The sequence below is a fragment of the Cynocephalus volans genome, chromosome 14 (genome assembly GCF_027409185.1).
Source record: "Cynocephalus volans isolate mCynVol1 chromosome 14, mCynVol1.pri, whole genome shotgun sequence".
In the NCBI taxonomy this organism is placed as follows: domain Eukaryota; kingdom Metazoa; phylum Chordata; class Mammalia; order Dermoptera; family Cynocephalidae; genus Cynocephalus; species Cynocephalus volans.
This window is the reverse complement of record NC_084473.1, coordinates 92,914,008-92,929,887: the sequence shown is the minus strand read 5'-3', so window position 1 is coordinate 92,929,887 and position 15,880 is coordinate 92,914,008. Positions and strand designations below refer to the sequence as shown.

The 15,880-nt window shown below is 40.4% G+C and overlaps 1 protein-coding gene across 24 annotated transcripts in view; it reads left to right on the top strand.

The window, feature by feature from the left end:
• Positions 1-15,880, top strand: part of MAP4K4 (mitogen-activated protein kinase kinase kinase kinase 4) — a 199,029-nt gene that overhangs the window by 160,443 nt on the left and 22,706 nt on the right. Inside the window, exons 13-24 of one of the 24 annotated variants that reach the window (XM_063077962.1) lie at positions 29-190; positions 2,967-3,053; positions 3,692-3,814; positions 4,778-4,939; positions 7,485-7,718; positions 8,613-8,719; positions 10,113-10,261; positions 11,045-11,142; positions 11,955-11,963; positions 13,205-13,380; positions 13,864-13,984; positions 15,008-15,199. In XM_063077962.1, the coding sequence (XP_062934032.1) occupies positions 29-190; positions 2,967-3,053; positions 3,692-3,814; positions 4,778-4,939; positions 7,485-7,718; positions 8,613-8,719; positions 10,113-10,261; positions 11,045-11,142; positions 11,955-11,963; positions 13,205-13,380; positions 13,864-13,984; positions 15,008-15,199 (1,620 nt within the window). Of the gene's footprint in view, positions 1-28; positions 191-2,966; positions 3,054-3,598; positions 3,815-4,777; positions 4,940-7,484; positions 7,719-8,612; positions 8,720-10,109; positions 10,262-11,044; positions 11,143-11,954; positions 11,964-13,204; positions 13,381-13,863; positions 13,985-15,007; positions 15,200-15,880 lie in introns of all 24 variants that reach the window. The other 23 variants (XM_063077961.1, XM_063077968.1, XM_063077967.1 and 20 more) reach the window with 23 other exon arrangements.

Below are 15,880 nucleotides of genomic sequence, written 5' to 3'. Positions count from 1 at the left end.
TGCTAATTATACATTTTTACTTACGTAGCAACAAAGGAGAGAGCGTGAAGCTAGAAGGCAGCAAGAACGTGAACAGCGAAGGAGAGAACAAGAAGAAAAGAGGCGTCTAGAGGAATTAGAGAGAAGGCGTAAAGAAGAAGAAGAGAGGAGACGGGCAGAAGAAGAAAAGAGGAGAGTTGAAAGAGAACAGGTTAGTTCACAAAGAATGTTCCATGCATTGACTTGTGAGGTTTGTTACTTTGTACAGCTGGGGGATTTGGGGCAAGAAGTATGCACGCATGTGCATGCATACATGCACACACATACACACGCTCAGAACTTCAGGTGTTTGAAAATGGTGAAACAATCTGAAGCACGCCAGTCTGTCTTAAAAAGATATATACATCATTGTGCTTTAGAAACCTTTTGAAAACAGCTAAGTAGTCCCCAAATGCTATGATACCTGAAAGATTTCTGAATATATCTTCTCAGGCTTTTGCTGTGAAATATCTGGATGATAATTAACTTTCTTAAAAATGAAATTAAAAATTAACTAAAAAATTTTTTTTGAGAAATGTTTGAAATATCCAGTGGCTAAGTGAATATTATAATATCTCCTTGCATGTAACTTCTTACACACATATATAGCATTAAAATAATAACATTATTGTTTGGCCAAAAAAGATCAGGTTTCAGTAATATTTATAGCACTTTATTAATGCCAGGTATAGTTTTATTTAGGAATTTCCATTATTTCCTGGACTACCTGCCCACCCTCTTTGCCTTTCTTGTCTTTGAATTGATCACTCTGTTATGAATAAAGAAAAAAATGATGTGAGTGGGACCAATTTAAATAATACTTGAAATTCATATTTAAAATACTTGTAAACTATGCTGTTAACTTCCAAACGTCCTTGATACTAATCATGTGCCTCGGTTTTTCTGAGACACAGGTCTGCATGCTCATGTGTTTTCTAGAGTTTCTGTGTTACCCTTTGTCTGTTTGTTACATTATTGACATTATTGACCAGTTAACTGTACAGTGTGTTTTGTTTTAACATTCTAGTTATGTTTATACCTGGGACTGCAAAGAGGAGAAACTATAAACTTTTAAGAATTAAATCACCTAGGGGTAATTGTCACAATTTGATCCTGAGAGAGAGGGTATGACAGTAGTGCTTCCTCCTTAATGCTCTAATGGCAGTCAGTAGATTGTGTGAATAGCAAGTGTTCTGCACTGCCTCTTTAAAAAAAAAAAATCTAAAATCACTTTTATTCTGCTTTTCTTATTCTATTGCAAAATGATAATTCCCCATGTTAACAGTGCTGTAGGACGCATTTCATTCCGGCATACGTGTGTATGTTTGTGTACTTGTGTGTTGTGTTCTGTATGTTCATTGACTGTAGGTTAGGACGTTTGTGATTTGGATAGGATGTGATTTTTCTGGTTGCCTCTGTGGTTTGAAGGCAGAAAAAAAAAATGAGTGTACTAACTTGATCCTTCAAGTTATGATTTAATTCTGTTTTCTTCAAAGAAAAACTGAATTGGGAGTCAGGTTCCTTTTTTCAGTCTTGGTCGGGTGAAGCCACACAACCATTGCAGGGCAGTGCTTGGCACAACATGTATCATGCAGGGGTAAGGCATAAATGGAAGGGATGTGGAGCCTAGGTCACAACGAGTTATCTTTGTGAGTGGCCCATTGTGTAAGCTTCCCCTCAGATTGGTTTTTTGGCTTAATTTGCTTTGTAAGGTAAGGATTTCTAAGGCTATTTATATGCTGCAGTTATTCTGTTACACAGCATTCTCTTAGCCAGAATTTTTGGTTAACTAAAACTTCTCTTCAGCCCTTATCTGTGGCTAATTTTATTTTAAGGTATGCACTGTGTTACAAGGGGATGATCAGCAGTAGACACTCTGAGAATATCATCCGAATTTTAGGATAAAATTTCTCCTATGTCCCTTAGTCTACTTCCCTTCTAGAGTAGATAGCTGTCGAAAAGAAAGGAATCCTCTTTTGCTTGTAAAATGTTTCATGTTTCTCAAAGTCATTTCATATCTGTTTTATATTTGAGCCTCACAAAAACACTGTGAGAGTAGGGAGAGAAGATTTGCTGCTCATTTCTCAAAAGAGACTAAGAAAAGGGAGATTTAGAGCTACAGGTGATAGAGCTGGTCCTTGAGGGAGCTGGAGCTCAGGCCTTCTGATGTCTTTGCCCACCATAGCAAGCGTGCAACTTCAAGGCAGGGCTTTTATCTCTTTACATAACATATTCTGGATGTGTTTACCTGTTTTCATTCTCCTTTCATTGGAACCCCCCCTCCCCCCATTCTCATCATGAAGAGCCTGGGCCTGTTCATTTTGGGGAAGTTGCCCAAGGAGTCTGGTATTCCCAGACCGTGGCTTTCAGAATGTAGTCATTCCAGATACCTTCTGAACCATTAGAGAAAGCACAAATCATGTTTGTTTTATTTTAATATTAAGCAGGTTTTGGTTTTAGGTTTCAAAAATTAGTGATTGATGTTCATTATAATAATGACTACCAAGCAGACATTTACTAATTTATTTTATAATAATGACTGCTAAGTCACTTTATAATAATGATTACTAAACAGACATTTACTAATTTTTTCATTGATCCTTTCTAATTAAACTCTTGATTTCTCTGGAGTCTACCGTTCTTAAGAGAAATGGCATCCACCTTTAAAATTCTGCATTTGTATATAACAGCTGTTTTCTAACAAATACTTTCAGATACCTCTATGTATATCATTGGAATGTATATCATCATTTATTAGACTCTTTAAGTCCCCTGGCCAATCTGAAGTTCTTGGAAAAATTCTTGGCAGTAGATTTTTTTTAGGTATTCACCACTAAGTGCATTGTCACTAAAGATGATTGGAGCAAATAGTTCTTGGTGCTCCATTCAGGTGGTTCTGTTGCTTTCCTTTTGGGTAAATTGATTGCTGGGTAATTTCTGTGTGACAGGAGTATATCAGGCGACAGCTAGAAGAGGAGCAGCGGCACTTGGAAATCCTTCAGCAGCAGCTGCTCCAGGAGCAGGCCATGTTACTGGTAACACCCGCCTCTGTCTTGTTCTGTAGCACCAGGGCTCGTGTATCCTTCCCTTGAGTCAGGCAACCTGTGGTGATCACCAGACCATTTTGATTAGCTCTGTGGGTGGCCAGTCTCAAACAGAGATGTCCTCTGTAGTCATACTACTTGGGACACATTACAAGGTGGCTTTTATTTATTACCCATTAATAAGTTAACTGTTCTCATTTGTTAGATAGGCACAGTTTTGAACAGAGCTTGGCATTGAGTGAACAAACTAGAACGCTAAGGGCTGTAAGTTCATAGCACATGGCATAGAATTTTTACCTAATATGTACACAGACGTTTAATTGAATTCTCTCTTACTCTGTCCACTGATATTATGGTCAGCAACCGCTGTCAGATTTTTCCACAGGTAATGTGCTATTTAAAATGCCAGCCATTTTTCTTTGTTATAAAGGCGGGGAGGGAAGTATTGTCTTAAAAAACCAGTTGAGAACAAATCCAGAGAAGAGGTGAGCTCTCCAGTGTCCCATAGATTTAGTGTTATCCTCTCCCTCTCCAAGGAGTGCCGATGGCGGGAGATGGAGGAACACCGGCAGGCAGAGAGGCTCCAGAGGCAGTTGCAACAAGAACAAGCATATCTCCTGTCTCTACAGCATGACCACAGGAGGCCGCACCCGCAGCAGCCGCAGCCACCGCCGCAGCAGGAAAGGAGCAAGCCAAGCTATCACGCTCCCGAGCCCAAACCCCACTACGAGCCTGCTGACAGAGCTCGAGAGGTACCTCCTGTCCTTCGTTGCTTAGGCATCGGTCCCATGTCGATTGTTCTCTGAAAAGCAATAATGATGACTCTTCAGAACTGTGCAATGTTAATGCTGAAATGGGCCGTAGAGATGATCTAAGAAATTGAGGTTCAGAGGAGTGGAGGGGTTTGCCTGAGGTCTCATGTCTAGTTAGTGCTTTTTCCATAAAGGAATCAAATCTCAGTTTACAAATCTCAATTAACACATCTCAGAAGAATTGGAAAGTAAAGTAAACAAAAAGAAGATTGTATGGTAGAATTGTTCTTAAAAATATAAACGAGAGGGATGGTGGTCTGATTAACTATTTCTCCAAAACTAGTATGAGGAGGAAGTGAGCCTGTACCCAATTTACTGACTTTTCAACTCTCACGACTTGTTACTAAATTGGTGCACTAGAGCTGGCCAGGACCTCAGAGTAGGAGGTGACACAGCAGTACTGGTGGGTCATCGTCGTGCTTCCAGAGGTGTTGAGTCCGGGCCTGTAGGTGGCAGTCTTGCACTGTCTGCGACACCAAGAGTGGACTCTAGGAACAAGGGGTCCGCTTGTTCTGGGGTGCCTCTATTTTTAGTGGAATGAAATGTGTTTTGGATTCCTGATAATAGTTTTTCAATATTTGGTTTAGTTGGTTGTGACATTAATTTACTTTTCTAGTTTATCCTTGCATTCAATCCCAGAATTCTGGGCAAGGTGGAGGTCTTAGAGTCTGCCTTACTTAATTTTTATCTTCATAAATATTTTCTTTTTCCTGAATCAAATCCTAGTCCTGCTTTATCTGCCTTTTTTTCCCCCTCTCTTTTTCCCCCTCAGCTGCCACTCTCTTTCTCATAGCTGAAGAAAACAAAAAATTGTATTTAGAATCTATTTACCTTCAGACTTTCTTTGGTACCTCTGCTTTTCCCTACTAACACTGAGTTATGTGTTCTAATTCTCTGATGCAGGTGGAAGATAGATTTAGGAAAACTAACCACAGCTCCCCTGAAGCCCAGTCTAAGCAGACAGGCAGAGTATTGGAACCACCAGTGCCTTCCCGATCAGAGTCTTTTTCCAATGGCAACTCCGAGTCTGTGCATCCTGCCCTGCAGAGACCAGCGGAGCCACAGGTAGCACCAGCCAGCCTTGCTGTGGGTTGAGGAGACCCCTGTGATGGCCCACCAAGCCATGGTCTGCCTGTAACGTCCACAGTTCAGTTGTTACCACATTTAGAAAGAGAAGAGATGAGCAGGAACGACTGGAGACTCAAAGAGGACACTCAGGTGATAGGGAAAAGAAGGATTTTTTTTTTTTTAAGATTTTTGTTGTACTTATTAAGAATATCTAGAGTCAGTGATTCCTTCTTCTAATACAAAGATTTTTTTACTTTAGTTTTTAGAGAATTAGTACTGTAAGTACTGTAAGCGCTTAAAGGGAGAACCGGAACCTTTTCTTCCATGCATTTTAAAGTGATCCTTGTGATCTGTGAATAGGCCTTAGAGAGCAAATGGTGCCCCTGAAGTTCCGTGCAAAATTTTTTGACTTGCCCAAATATGCATATTTTTCTGGGAAAAGGGCCTTTTATAAGATTCTCAAAGAGTTCAAGACCCAAAAATGTTAGTTGCAGGGGGTAAGGTGTGGATTTTGAAGTGAGTCAGGGCAAAGATCGTGGCCTCTCGGGTCTGCTACAGCATTCTGCCTTGTCTAAGTGAGGGAGAACCACGGGGCTGACTGCAGTGTGGTTAAAAGAGAAACCACTATGTTGTATGGAGAAGAGAGTAGACAGCAAAGATTACCCAGGCCAAAGATCTCAGAGATCCTCAAAACACTGATTTTCTCTACTGAGAATAATTAACTAGACATTTTCCTCGTTGGCTCTGTGTAATCCAGAATTTTGGGAACAATTTCTTAAGCCTGAGTTTCTTATCACTGGTGTTTCATGTGTAAGGGGACAAAAGTTCGCGTTCTTATGACAGAAGTAGCTGTGGTGTTCCAAAGCACAAATTCAAATGAGAATTTGAATGTGCTTTACAATAAATAATACCCTCAGATGATGGGGAATTGCAGTATGGATGAGTTAAAATAAAAGAAGAGCCAGGACCGCTGCAAAGGTGTGGGGGGTTTGAGGGGGTAATGACATGACATTAGCAGCTTCTTGAGTCAGAGAAGAGCAGGTCTGTTAGCAGATGGGCAACTCCTGCTAGAGAGGAGGGAATGGAAAGAAAAGGGAAGGGGGGTGGGGGACAGTAAATGAACGAAAACGGAATAGCAGAGAGACTAGAGAAATAGGCTTGATGATGCTTGTTCTTTAACAAACTTGTTTCCCACTGTAGATATATTTCAAGAGTACAGGATAAGTTTTGTCCTGAAAGTTAAACTTACCGTAAATGGAAAATCTCTCTTTTTGGCCACCAACAGTTTAGGGAGTTCCTGGATTGGGTAGACTAATTTTTATATTCATGAGTAATTAACATAGTACCTGGAAATAGTCTCCCTTTTCTTTCTATTCTAAAGTTGCTTTCAGCTACAACATAGACCTGTGTAACATTCTTTGGGGGGAAATTTTCTCATGTAGTACTCCATTTTAAAACTTATTTTTGATTTATAATTTCAGGTAATATTTTCAGTTACATGCTTTTCCCCTGAAAATTTTAAGCATTTTAGAAGTCTGGGATTATTCCAAAAACTGGGATTATGTCGATCTCACCTGTAAATCGTAGAAATCATATACTTGGAACTAACTCTACATTTTGTATTTGGAAAGGTTATACAGATTGTGATTTGGTATTTTCAGTTTTCATTAAATAGATAAAAGATTAAATAAATTAGAATTATAGGTAGAATTATGTAAATTGCAATATTGAACAATTATTTTAAAACAATAAGATATAATTTAGTGAAAATATCTTAGATTATTTCAGAGATTGTTTTCCCAGTTTAAAAGCAACTGGATAAACTCAGTTAACAAGTGGGTGTCATATTTCTTGAATTGTCAAGGAGAAAGAAAGACTCTCTAGCAGCAGTCAATTCCAGGACTCCATGGTACTTAATATTCTGAAATAGATCACAGTGCTTTTTTTCCTAACTAGTATAAAGGTGTGTGGAGATATCTAGGTTATGAGTGTTTTAAAACTCGGGAAAAATAAGAAAAATTGGTGTATTAGAAAAGTGGGCTATGATGAGGGCTTGTCTGCTCGTCACATGTACTGTTTCATTGTTGCTTGGTCTGAAATCCTACACTGCAGGGTAATGTGAGGATGGCAGGCAGGTTTGCATGTTTGGCAGTGTTGTTCATCTTGTGATTTTTCTACCTTTCTATGTCCAGTCTCTCTGCTTTGACGTGGATGTGCCTGCAGCACATTCTCCTCCCTTTTAGTAGGTCTCTAAGGCTCTGTGTAAAAACAGATTCTTCACATTTACTGCTATCCGTAGTGTTTGTCTGGATATTAAAAGTTTTCCTTGTAAATGTACATTTGTTCTTTTCTGCATACTGTGTGCCCCAGACCACTTCTTCACTTAGAAGTGTAACTGCTTAACTGCTTCACTGACCTAATACTGTGACGCTCCCAGTTTGCATTCCGCCTGTGCCAGTTCCTGCTTTGAATTAGGTATTGACCAGAAGAGCCAGTGTTATGCAGAACGCATTGAATGTTTTGTGTTTTGTTTTCTTGTAAGGTACAGTGGTCCCACCTGGCATCTCTCAAGAACAATGTTTCCCCTGTCTCGCGATCCCATTCCTTCAGTGACCCTTCTCCTCCCAAATTTGTACACCACCATCTTCGTTCTCAGGACCCATGTCCACCTCCCCGCAGTGAGGTGCTCAGTCAGAGCTCTGACTCTAAGTCGGAGGCGCCTGACCCCACCCAAAAGGCCTGGGCTAGATCAGACAGTGACGAGGTGCCTCCACGGGTAAGGAGCAGAAAGACAGACGTGTGCTGCTTTTTCCTTTTTATTTTTTAAAAGATTATTTGTTTTAGTTATGGGTATGGTGACTTTGCCAGAATTAAAGGGGCAATGAAATTTCAAAGGAACTTTTTACAGTGGGGAGAAAGTTCCATAGATAGGCAGTTACATTTACCAGTGGCCAGTTACCTTTTTATTATTGATGTTAACTCTGCATTTAACCATAGGTAACAAAATGGTTTAAGAGTGAGTCTATAAAGAATATGCTTCTAGAACAAATAGAATCATAATTTATTTTAGCAGTTTTCTTATACGTTTATACAGAAGCTATACATTATTTGAAACATATACCAATTTTCAGAAAAGATTTTATAAGGAAAAAAATTAAGTATCAAAGAAAATGTTTTTTTTTTTTTCTTTTTAAATTGAGGGTTTTAAAAATATAATTACTTAATGATGAAATTAAACAAAAAGGCACATTTTATTTTTCCTCCTGGAATTTGCTTCCTCTGAATATTTTCTTGCTTCCTGCCAGTCTTTGCTTCCTGCTTGTCCATTTGTAGACCATTGTTTGGTTTCTTTGAGCTTATTTTCCTGATTCTCACGTTATCTCAGCAAAATGCCTTGTTTGACCCCTGCCACCGAGCTCCTATCCAAACATCATTTAAATGTTACATGAAGCATAGAAAGGCTGTTTGTACTGGCTCCTTAAATGCCTTTGGCTAAGTTTTCTCTCCCCATTGTTTCAGGGGAGGACCAGGGAGGATGGGGGTTGGGGGTGGGAAGTGACAGGAATGCCAGCGTAACTAGGACTGCTTTAAAAAGTATGTTTTGGTAGGGAAGTCTTTTTTCTCCTTTTTATGTTTTCAGTAACCTAATTGCTGTGTTTTCTACCTGAAGGTTCCTGTGAGAACAACATCTCGTTCCCCTGTTTTGTCCCGTCGGGATTCCCCACTGCAGGGCAGTGGACAGCAAAATAGCCAAGCAGGACAAAGAAATTCCACCAGGTAATGGAAGAATGAAGGTTAACAACAGGTTTACAGCGCAGTCTCCTGCAGTCTTATGTTGTCTGTTTTTATAAAAATGCTCATAAACACAGAAGTTTGGGGGCAAGAGATTATCAGCTATAAAAGAAAAAACTGCCATAAAACCCTTTAACATGAATAACATCCAACTGATCTGTAATAAAAAGAGGATTGGAATGTGGATGTGTATTGTAGTAATTTTGAAACAAAAACTTCATGTTTCTATAAGAGAAACTGGAGGGAACAACAGAGAAGGAGCAGTTCTAAGAGAATTGTAATCCGCGGGAGTTTTTATCTAAAGGGAGTCCTAAGGCCTTAGAATGGTATGGAAAACACAAACAGGTCACTCAAGAAAGTAAATGGTTGACTGACAGTCTACAGTAAACTAGTGAATTAACCAAATTATATTCTTTTTAGGTTCTAGAGCTACTCTGTTAATACAGTAGCTGTTAACCACATGAGGCTCCTTAAATTTGAATCTAACTTAATTAAAATGAAATAAAATGAAAACTTCCTTTCCTTAGTTGCACCAGTCACACTTAAGTGCTTTACAGCCAATATGTAGCTAGTGGCTACGATATATACAGCTCAGATGTAGAACATTTTTGTCATTGCAGAAAGTCTCATTGACCAGCACTGACCTAAGGAAGAGAAGATCATTATATTGAATGTTTTGTAACTTGATCATCACTGAACCACTAAAGTTAGCTGTCTGCACATGGAACCCTTTGTAACTTGAAGTGGTCCAATGGATAACCCAGAAGTGGCAAAGTGCCCTTTAGTCCTAACAACCAGAGTGGAACATGGCATTCTTCTGTGACTAAGACTGTGTCATCAGTATCTAGCATACATGTGCTGTGTGTGGGTCTGCCCATGGCAGGAAATCCACCCCCCAGCCTATGCTTTCTGTAACATTTCCAACACAGCTCACACAAAAGTGTATCCTTTATGTCAGTTTTGGAGGGTAGCAATGGATTGGGTGAGAACAGCAGCCTAGAAACAGGATATACTGTTGTGTGTAATTATAGAAATGGATTGTTTTCATAATATTAAGAACTGAGTTTGTAGGTGTCACAGAAACGGTGGTACTTCTACCCTGAACAGTAGTGTTGCATCTTACACCTGATGAAGATTTTAGGTCTGATAACATTAAGATATCATTTAGTGTTTTTAGTTTGTTAAGATACCCAAGCTAAAACTCACAAATAGTGTCTTCATAACTTTTGATGAACTTAATGTTAAATGCTGTTTATGGGCTGTTTTTCTCAGCCTTTCATTTTAAAGACATCACATGCACACATCATTCATGTGTTTACAATTTGGCACTACATCTTGGATGAAACTTTAGCTCTTCTTTCTTCTTTTCTAACAGCAGTATTGAGCCCCGGCTCCTATGGGAGAGAGTAGAGAAGCTGGTGCCCAGGCCTGGCAGTGGCAGCTCTTCAGGGTCCAGCAACTCAGGATCTCAGCCCGGCTCCCACCCTGGGTCTCAGAGTGGCTCTGGGGAACGCTTCAGAGTGAGATGTAGGCTGCCTGTCCTTTGCCTTTTCCCTGTTAACAACCTTGGCTGTGATCAGTAGATTGGAAGTCCTTCTTAATCTGTAAAAAAGACCTGTGGTTGGGTATACCTGCATAGCATAAAACAGTGTTTTAGTGGAGGTTGCTAATGACACTAATAGTCACCATAATTTTAATCATGAAGAGTTTAAGTTTGAAAGCTTTATACATGCCTAGCACTGTGAGCACTTTACAATTTAGTGCGATTAACTAACTTGTCCAAGGTACTTAGCTGAATGAGCTGGGACCTGAACTCATTTCTTTCAGTATGGACTCCTGGGATACAGTGAAAATCAGAGAGATGATATAGGCAGAGAACGTCGAAAAATTCGAGATGAACACTGCCAAAATGCAAACCTACCTAGGCATCCTCATATTACCTGGCAGCATAAGATTTCATCAGAATTGGTTATTTTAACCTCATAATAAAAGTTTAGTGAAAAAGTCCCTCTAGTGTATTAATGATATAACATAGCAAGGAATTAATTGTGAATACATGTTGAGTAGAGTGTGATGATGGAGGACTCCAAGGAAGGAGTCAGAAAGCCTGCCAGAGCTCTCCTGGGTCTCTGCCCTTGCTCTGGAGTTCAGACCTGTGTGTGGAAACCCTGCCTGCCATGGGTGGGCTTAGCAGAAATGGGCGGTGGCTCAGGGGAAGAAACAGAAGGCGAGGTGAGCTACGACAGCTTTGTGACATACAGCTATATATTTATATGTAACTGCCTTTCTTGTCTCTTTTGAATGTGATAGCATCGTCCAAGTCTGAAGGCTCTCCATCTCAGCGTCTTGAAAATGCAGTGAAAAAACCTGAAGATAAAAAAGAAGTCTTTAAACCTCTCAAGCCTGCGGTAAGGATTGCACAAAATCAGTTTTACTTATTTCAGGCTTGAGTGAGATCTTTTCTATTAAAAAATATGTGGTTTAGAGGCTTGTATTCTGTTGTGTTGAGTCCCCTTACAGATTTGAAGACTTATAAGAAATGACCTAATCCCCAGACACATTCGTGCCCCTTCCACAGTCATCTTATTTCCTGCAGGGAGTCTTCAGTACCTTTTTTCGAGCGTTTCCACCATATAATGTGTGTGCAGTCAGCCTTACAAAGAAACAGAACAAAGTGTAGTTTTTATTTAATGAAATTTCCTTATGGGCTGGCCGCTAGCTCAGTTGGTGCAAGCATGGTGCTGATAACACCAAGGTCAAGGGTTCAGATTCTCTTATTAGCCAGCCACAAAAAAAAAAAAAAAAAAGAAAGAAAGGAAATTTCCTTCTAAGGAAACAAGACACTTATCTCTTTGCTTGGCATTAACTTTTACTTATTCTGCTTATTCTTGATGAGCTGGGCATTTATAGTACTGGCTTTTAGAATACATTTTTTAAAATTACCTTCTTAAATTCATCTGTTGCTTAAATTCTGCCCTTTGGTACCTGCAGTGATAGTTGTGACTACTTTGTGAACTTTTCCTTTAATCCCTGTCATATGAATGGACCGTGTAACTGTGTACACTTGGTAGAATTTTAAGCTTGTTGCAGTTTTGATTTCCTGCTTAAACTGACCTCTATACTTCTTCCTTCTCCCCTTTTTTCTGCCACGCTTCCTCATCCTGTGCTTCTTCGTCAACGATGGCTTCTTGGACTCCTTGAAACTGCCACTGTACTGAAGGGTGAAGTGGTAAGCCCCTCTTTGCAGAGTTCCCCTCATGGCAGCGTTCCAGCTGCCCGTGACCCTAGCTTGTGTTCCAGCTGTGTTCCTTTTCCTTCTTCAGCTCTTTTTGTGTTCTTTCCAGTAGTTAAAATCTTAAACTTTCACTTCAGCTTTCTTCACACATGAAATATGCTGCATTTATTATTATAATTATTATTAAGTGTAGCTTTTTCGAGTAACTAAAAAGGTATAGCTGTGACCACGAAATAGTTAGCAAGACTCAGGGCCCAGTATTTGGTCACTGTTTCAGAGGCTCAATTTCAAAGAAAAGAAACATATTCTCAACTTTGAAAACGAAGAAAACTAAGTTTTAGCAGTTGGAACTTCTAAAATTAAAAGAGAAAAATATCTAGCCTGCTTTTTAAAACTTCATTACTTTTAAATTTGGACTTTTATATGAAAATATGGAGTATAAGTAATAGTCACTCTTGAAAATTATGTTTAGTGAATTGACTGAGTCTTAAAGTATCTCAGTATAGAAGAGTAAAGGGAAATGGAGCCTTTTAACATAAATTCTGCTGTGGATTCTCTTCTGTCTGATGTTCACGTTCATTGGCAGTGGTGTGGAGACATGTGGATAAGGCTCAAAGGGAGCAGGAGGGAAGCCCACCTTGCCTTCTGCCCTCAGTGTACACGGGGTCACCACCTTCTTTATATGTCATGAACTTTTTTTATGCATATGGCAAGTTGTGTACAGTTGGTGAGGCGAGATGTAAGAGGTAAACTGGTGCTCGCTTCACTTTCTTTCTCTTTTCTGTGGGTTTGAAATTTCTAATGAAAGTTTGAGAAAAAAATTAATACTTTAAATTAGGCATATTTAGCTAGAAGCTTGCTTTCTACATAGTTCCCTTAAAAGAAGACTTTGTCATATAGACAGTTGTCTTTCCAACAAAGCCCAAGCATCTGTCTCTATACAATTGTTGATCTAGAATTTTACCTTACATTTGAAAAAAATGCTCATCTTAAGCAGACTGTTTCGTTTTTTATTGTTGTGGGATTTGATCTATATACAGCATTTTTGACTTTTTTGGTCTTTTCTATCAAAAGCTGACCTTCCTATGAAACTTGAAAATACTCTACCAAACCGTTTTATAAGATTGACATTGTGGCTATTTGTTGATAGTTAAAATAAAGAACTCGTCATTCTTTCCTGTTTCCTTCCCATTTTCCTTTTTTGCCTTACTCTCTTTTCTATATTCGTGCATTAGGATTTGACTGCACTGGCCAAAGAGCTTCGAGCAGTGGAAGATGTGCGGCCACCTCACAAAGTGACGGATTACTCCTCATCCAGTGAGGAGTCGGGGACGACAGATGAGGAGGATGAAGATGTGGAACAGGAAGGGGCTGATGAGTCCACCTCTGGACCCGAGGACACCAGAGCAACGTCAGTCCTGGGTTTATCTTAGAGAGGGTGCATCCCACTGAGCCTTCTTTCCACTGGGAGCCAGAACGTTTTCTCTGAGCCTGTCACGTGACTCCACAAGCATTTAAGATTTAGTTGTCACGTATTTAGCAAACAGTCCTTGTGTTGTCCCCCTTCTCTTCATTTGTGTTTGTGCATATCAGTGCCTTCCTCAGCAGCCCACCATGTGCTTTACTTTTTCCCTTTGCTTTGAGGATATGATAAAAAGGAAATTTCAGTTTGGTATAACTACTTGAATTAGCCATAAACATTTATTCTTTTTGCTCAAAAACAGACTGCACTGGAAGGCAATTTTTTGTTGAAGGGAAAAAGCTGAGCACTTGCTTTCCTTGAGGAACCTTTTTACCTGTAGCCTCATCTCATGACTTCAAGAAGGTGAAAAGTCTAAACGATATTCTCAGCTCATGGATTAGGGTCCTTTACTTCTGGATTTTGTCTCCATAGGTCATCTCTGAATTTGAGCAATGGTGAAACAGAGTCCGTGAAAACCATGATTGTCCATGACGATGTAGAGAGTGAACTGGCCATGACCCCATCCAAGGAGGGCACTCTGATCGTCCGCCAGGTACCCGTGTCTTCTCTCTGTTGTCAGAGGCTGAGCTTCTCCTGTAGTCATTAACCCACTTGCTCATTCACTCACTCATGCTGTTTCTACATCACCATCTGTTTTCATGTTAACAAGAGCCGAGGGGCAAGTGCCCAGGGACAGGGAGGCAGGTGTGTGCTGCATGCCCAGAAGGTAGCGCCAAGTCTTCCACCCCACATTGCTGCTCCTCTGCATGTCCGCGGCAGCCCTCATGCAAGCACCACGCTGAGTCTCATGGTCTGTGTCTGAGTGGTAGAAGAGCCACAGGGCATCCTTAAATGGGCTTGTGAGGAAGGAAGCAGACATGGAGGCTGTGGCAGAGTGGCCAAAGTGGCCCTGCTGGGAGCACTCAGCTGTGAGCATCTGCAGTGCTACAGCAGGAGTGGATGGGCAGCAGGACGAGCCTCGTCACAGCCCTGCAGACTCAGAGAGCACAGGTCTCTCTCCTCACTTGTTGAATAATTAAATGTGTGCCCCCCAGATGTGCTCAGTCTGGATTGTTAAGTTTTATGACTATCTATTCATTTCTTAGCTTAGGCTTCATTAGAACATATGCTTCTTATTTCAGTAGAACAGGGCACCCAGCTAGTGTTTTGGACTTTGCCTGGAGTGTGTTTCATGCCATGGCAATGCATTCAGATGGAACGTAAGAACATGGAAAAGACTGGGATTCAAAGAAGCCACAGGGTACTTTCTAGAGCTCTAGACAGAAAGAAAAGAAAAAGAGTAGTGGTTTTGGTAACAGAAGTTAGTATGACAGATAAACCAAATAAACTCTCACTGCTTCAGTCTTGCAGCTACCAGACTTTGAATTCTGTTGGCTCAACTTAGATGTTTGGCAAGGAAGTGTGAGCAATTCAGGCTATTTTCCTTGGTTTTTCCTTGGTAATTTAACAGAGTTTGAAAAGTCACACAGCGCCTTAAACAAAAGCAGTTATCAGCAGAATCGTAGGCAATTTCAGCAGCGCTTGAGCGAGATAAGTGTGCCTGTTTTTTCTGCAGAGTACAGTTGACCAAAAGCGTGCCAGCCATCATGAGAGCAATGGCTTTGCCGGTCGCATTCACCTCTTGCCAGATCTCTTACAGCAAAGCCATTCCTCCTCCACTTCCTCCACTTCCTCCTCCCCATCCTCCAGCCAGCCGACACCCACCATGTCCCCACAGACACCCCAGGACAAGCTCACTGCTAATGAGGTATGTCTCGCACCACAGCTGGCTGCTTTCCTGGGGTTAGACCAGCACTGCCTAGGAGCTAGTTTGCAAAGGAGACCTTTCCAACACCCTCACCCCTTTCCTACCCACCCTGCTCTCTTCTGTCACTTCCCCTTCTCCCCAATCCCCAAGTAACATGTTTCAGATCTGCATACAAATCCCCTAACCCCAGATCAATTTCCCTCCAAACTTGCCAGTTCACTATTTACTTTTCTGTAGATAAGTGTAGCTGCATGGCTTTCTTTATTCAGTTTATTTTTTAAAAATCTAAATAAAATGAATGCTGTGTTCTCAGACCCATTTGGCCTGAAATTCTTGAAATCTTTTGTGGAATCTGCCTTTTTCATTCTTTTTATCCAATAAATAAAGTATAGAAAATTTTAGTTAAACAGACTTGGCCTTATCTGGGAAAACTTGTTATCCTGTACAGGAATCTCCTTCAAACAGGGCTGGATTTTTTTTGTTGTTGTTGTTTTTTCCCTTCTTTTTTGGGGGGCGGTTGTTGGTTGGTTGGTTACTCTAACTTGTTTTTCACCAACCCTGTTGAAATAATTTCTTTCCTTGAAGTTTGCAATCACTCAGAGTTTAAGGAGAGGCCAAATGCTTTTTGGGGGAACCTAGAAAATTAGGATGTTGAGCAAGAAGGACAAAGACCTGCGCCTG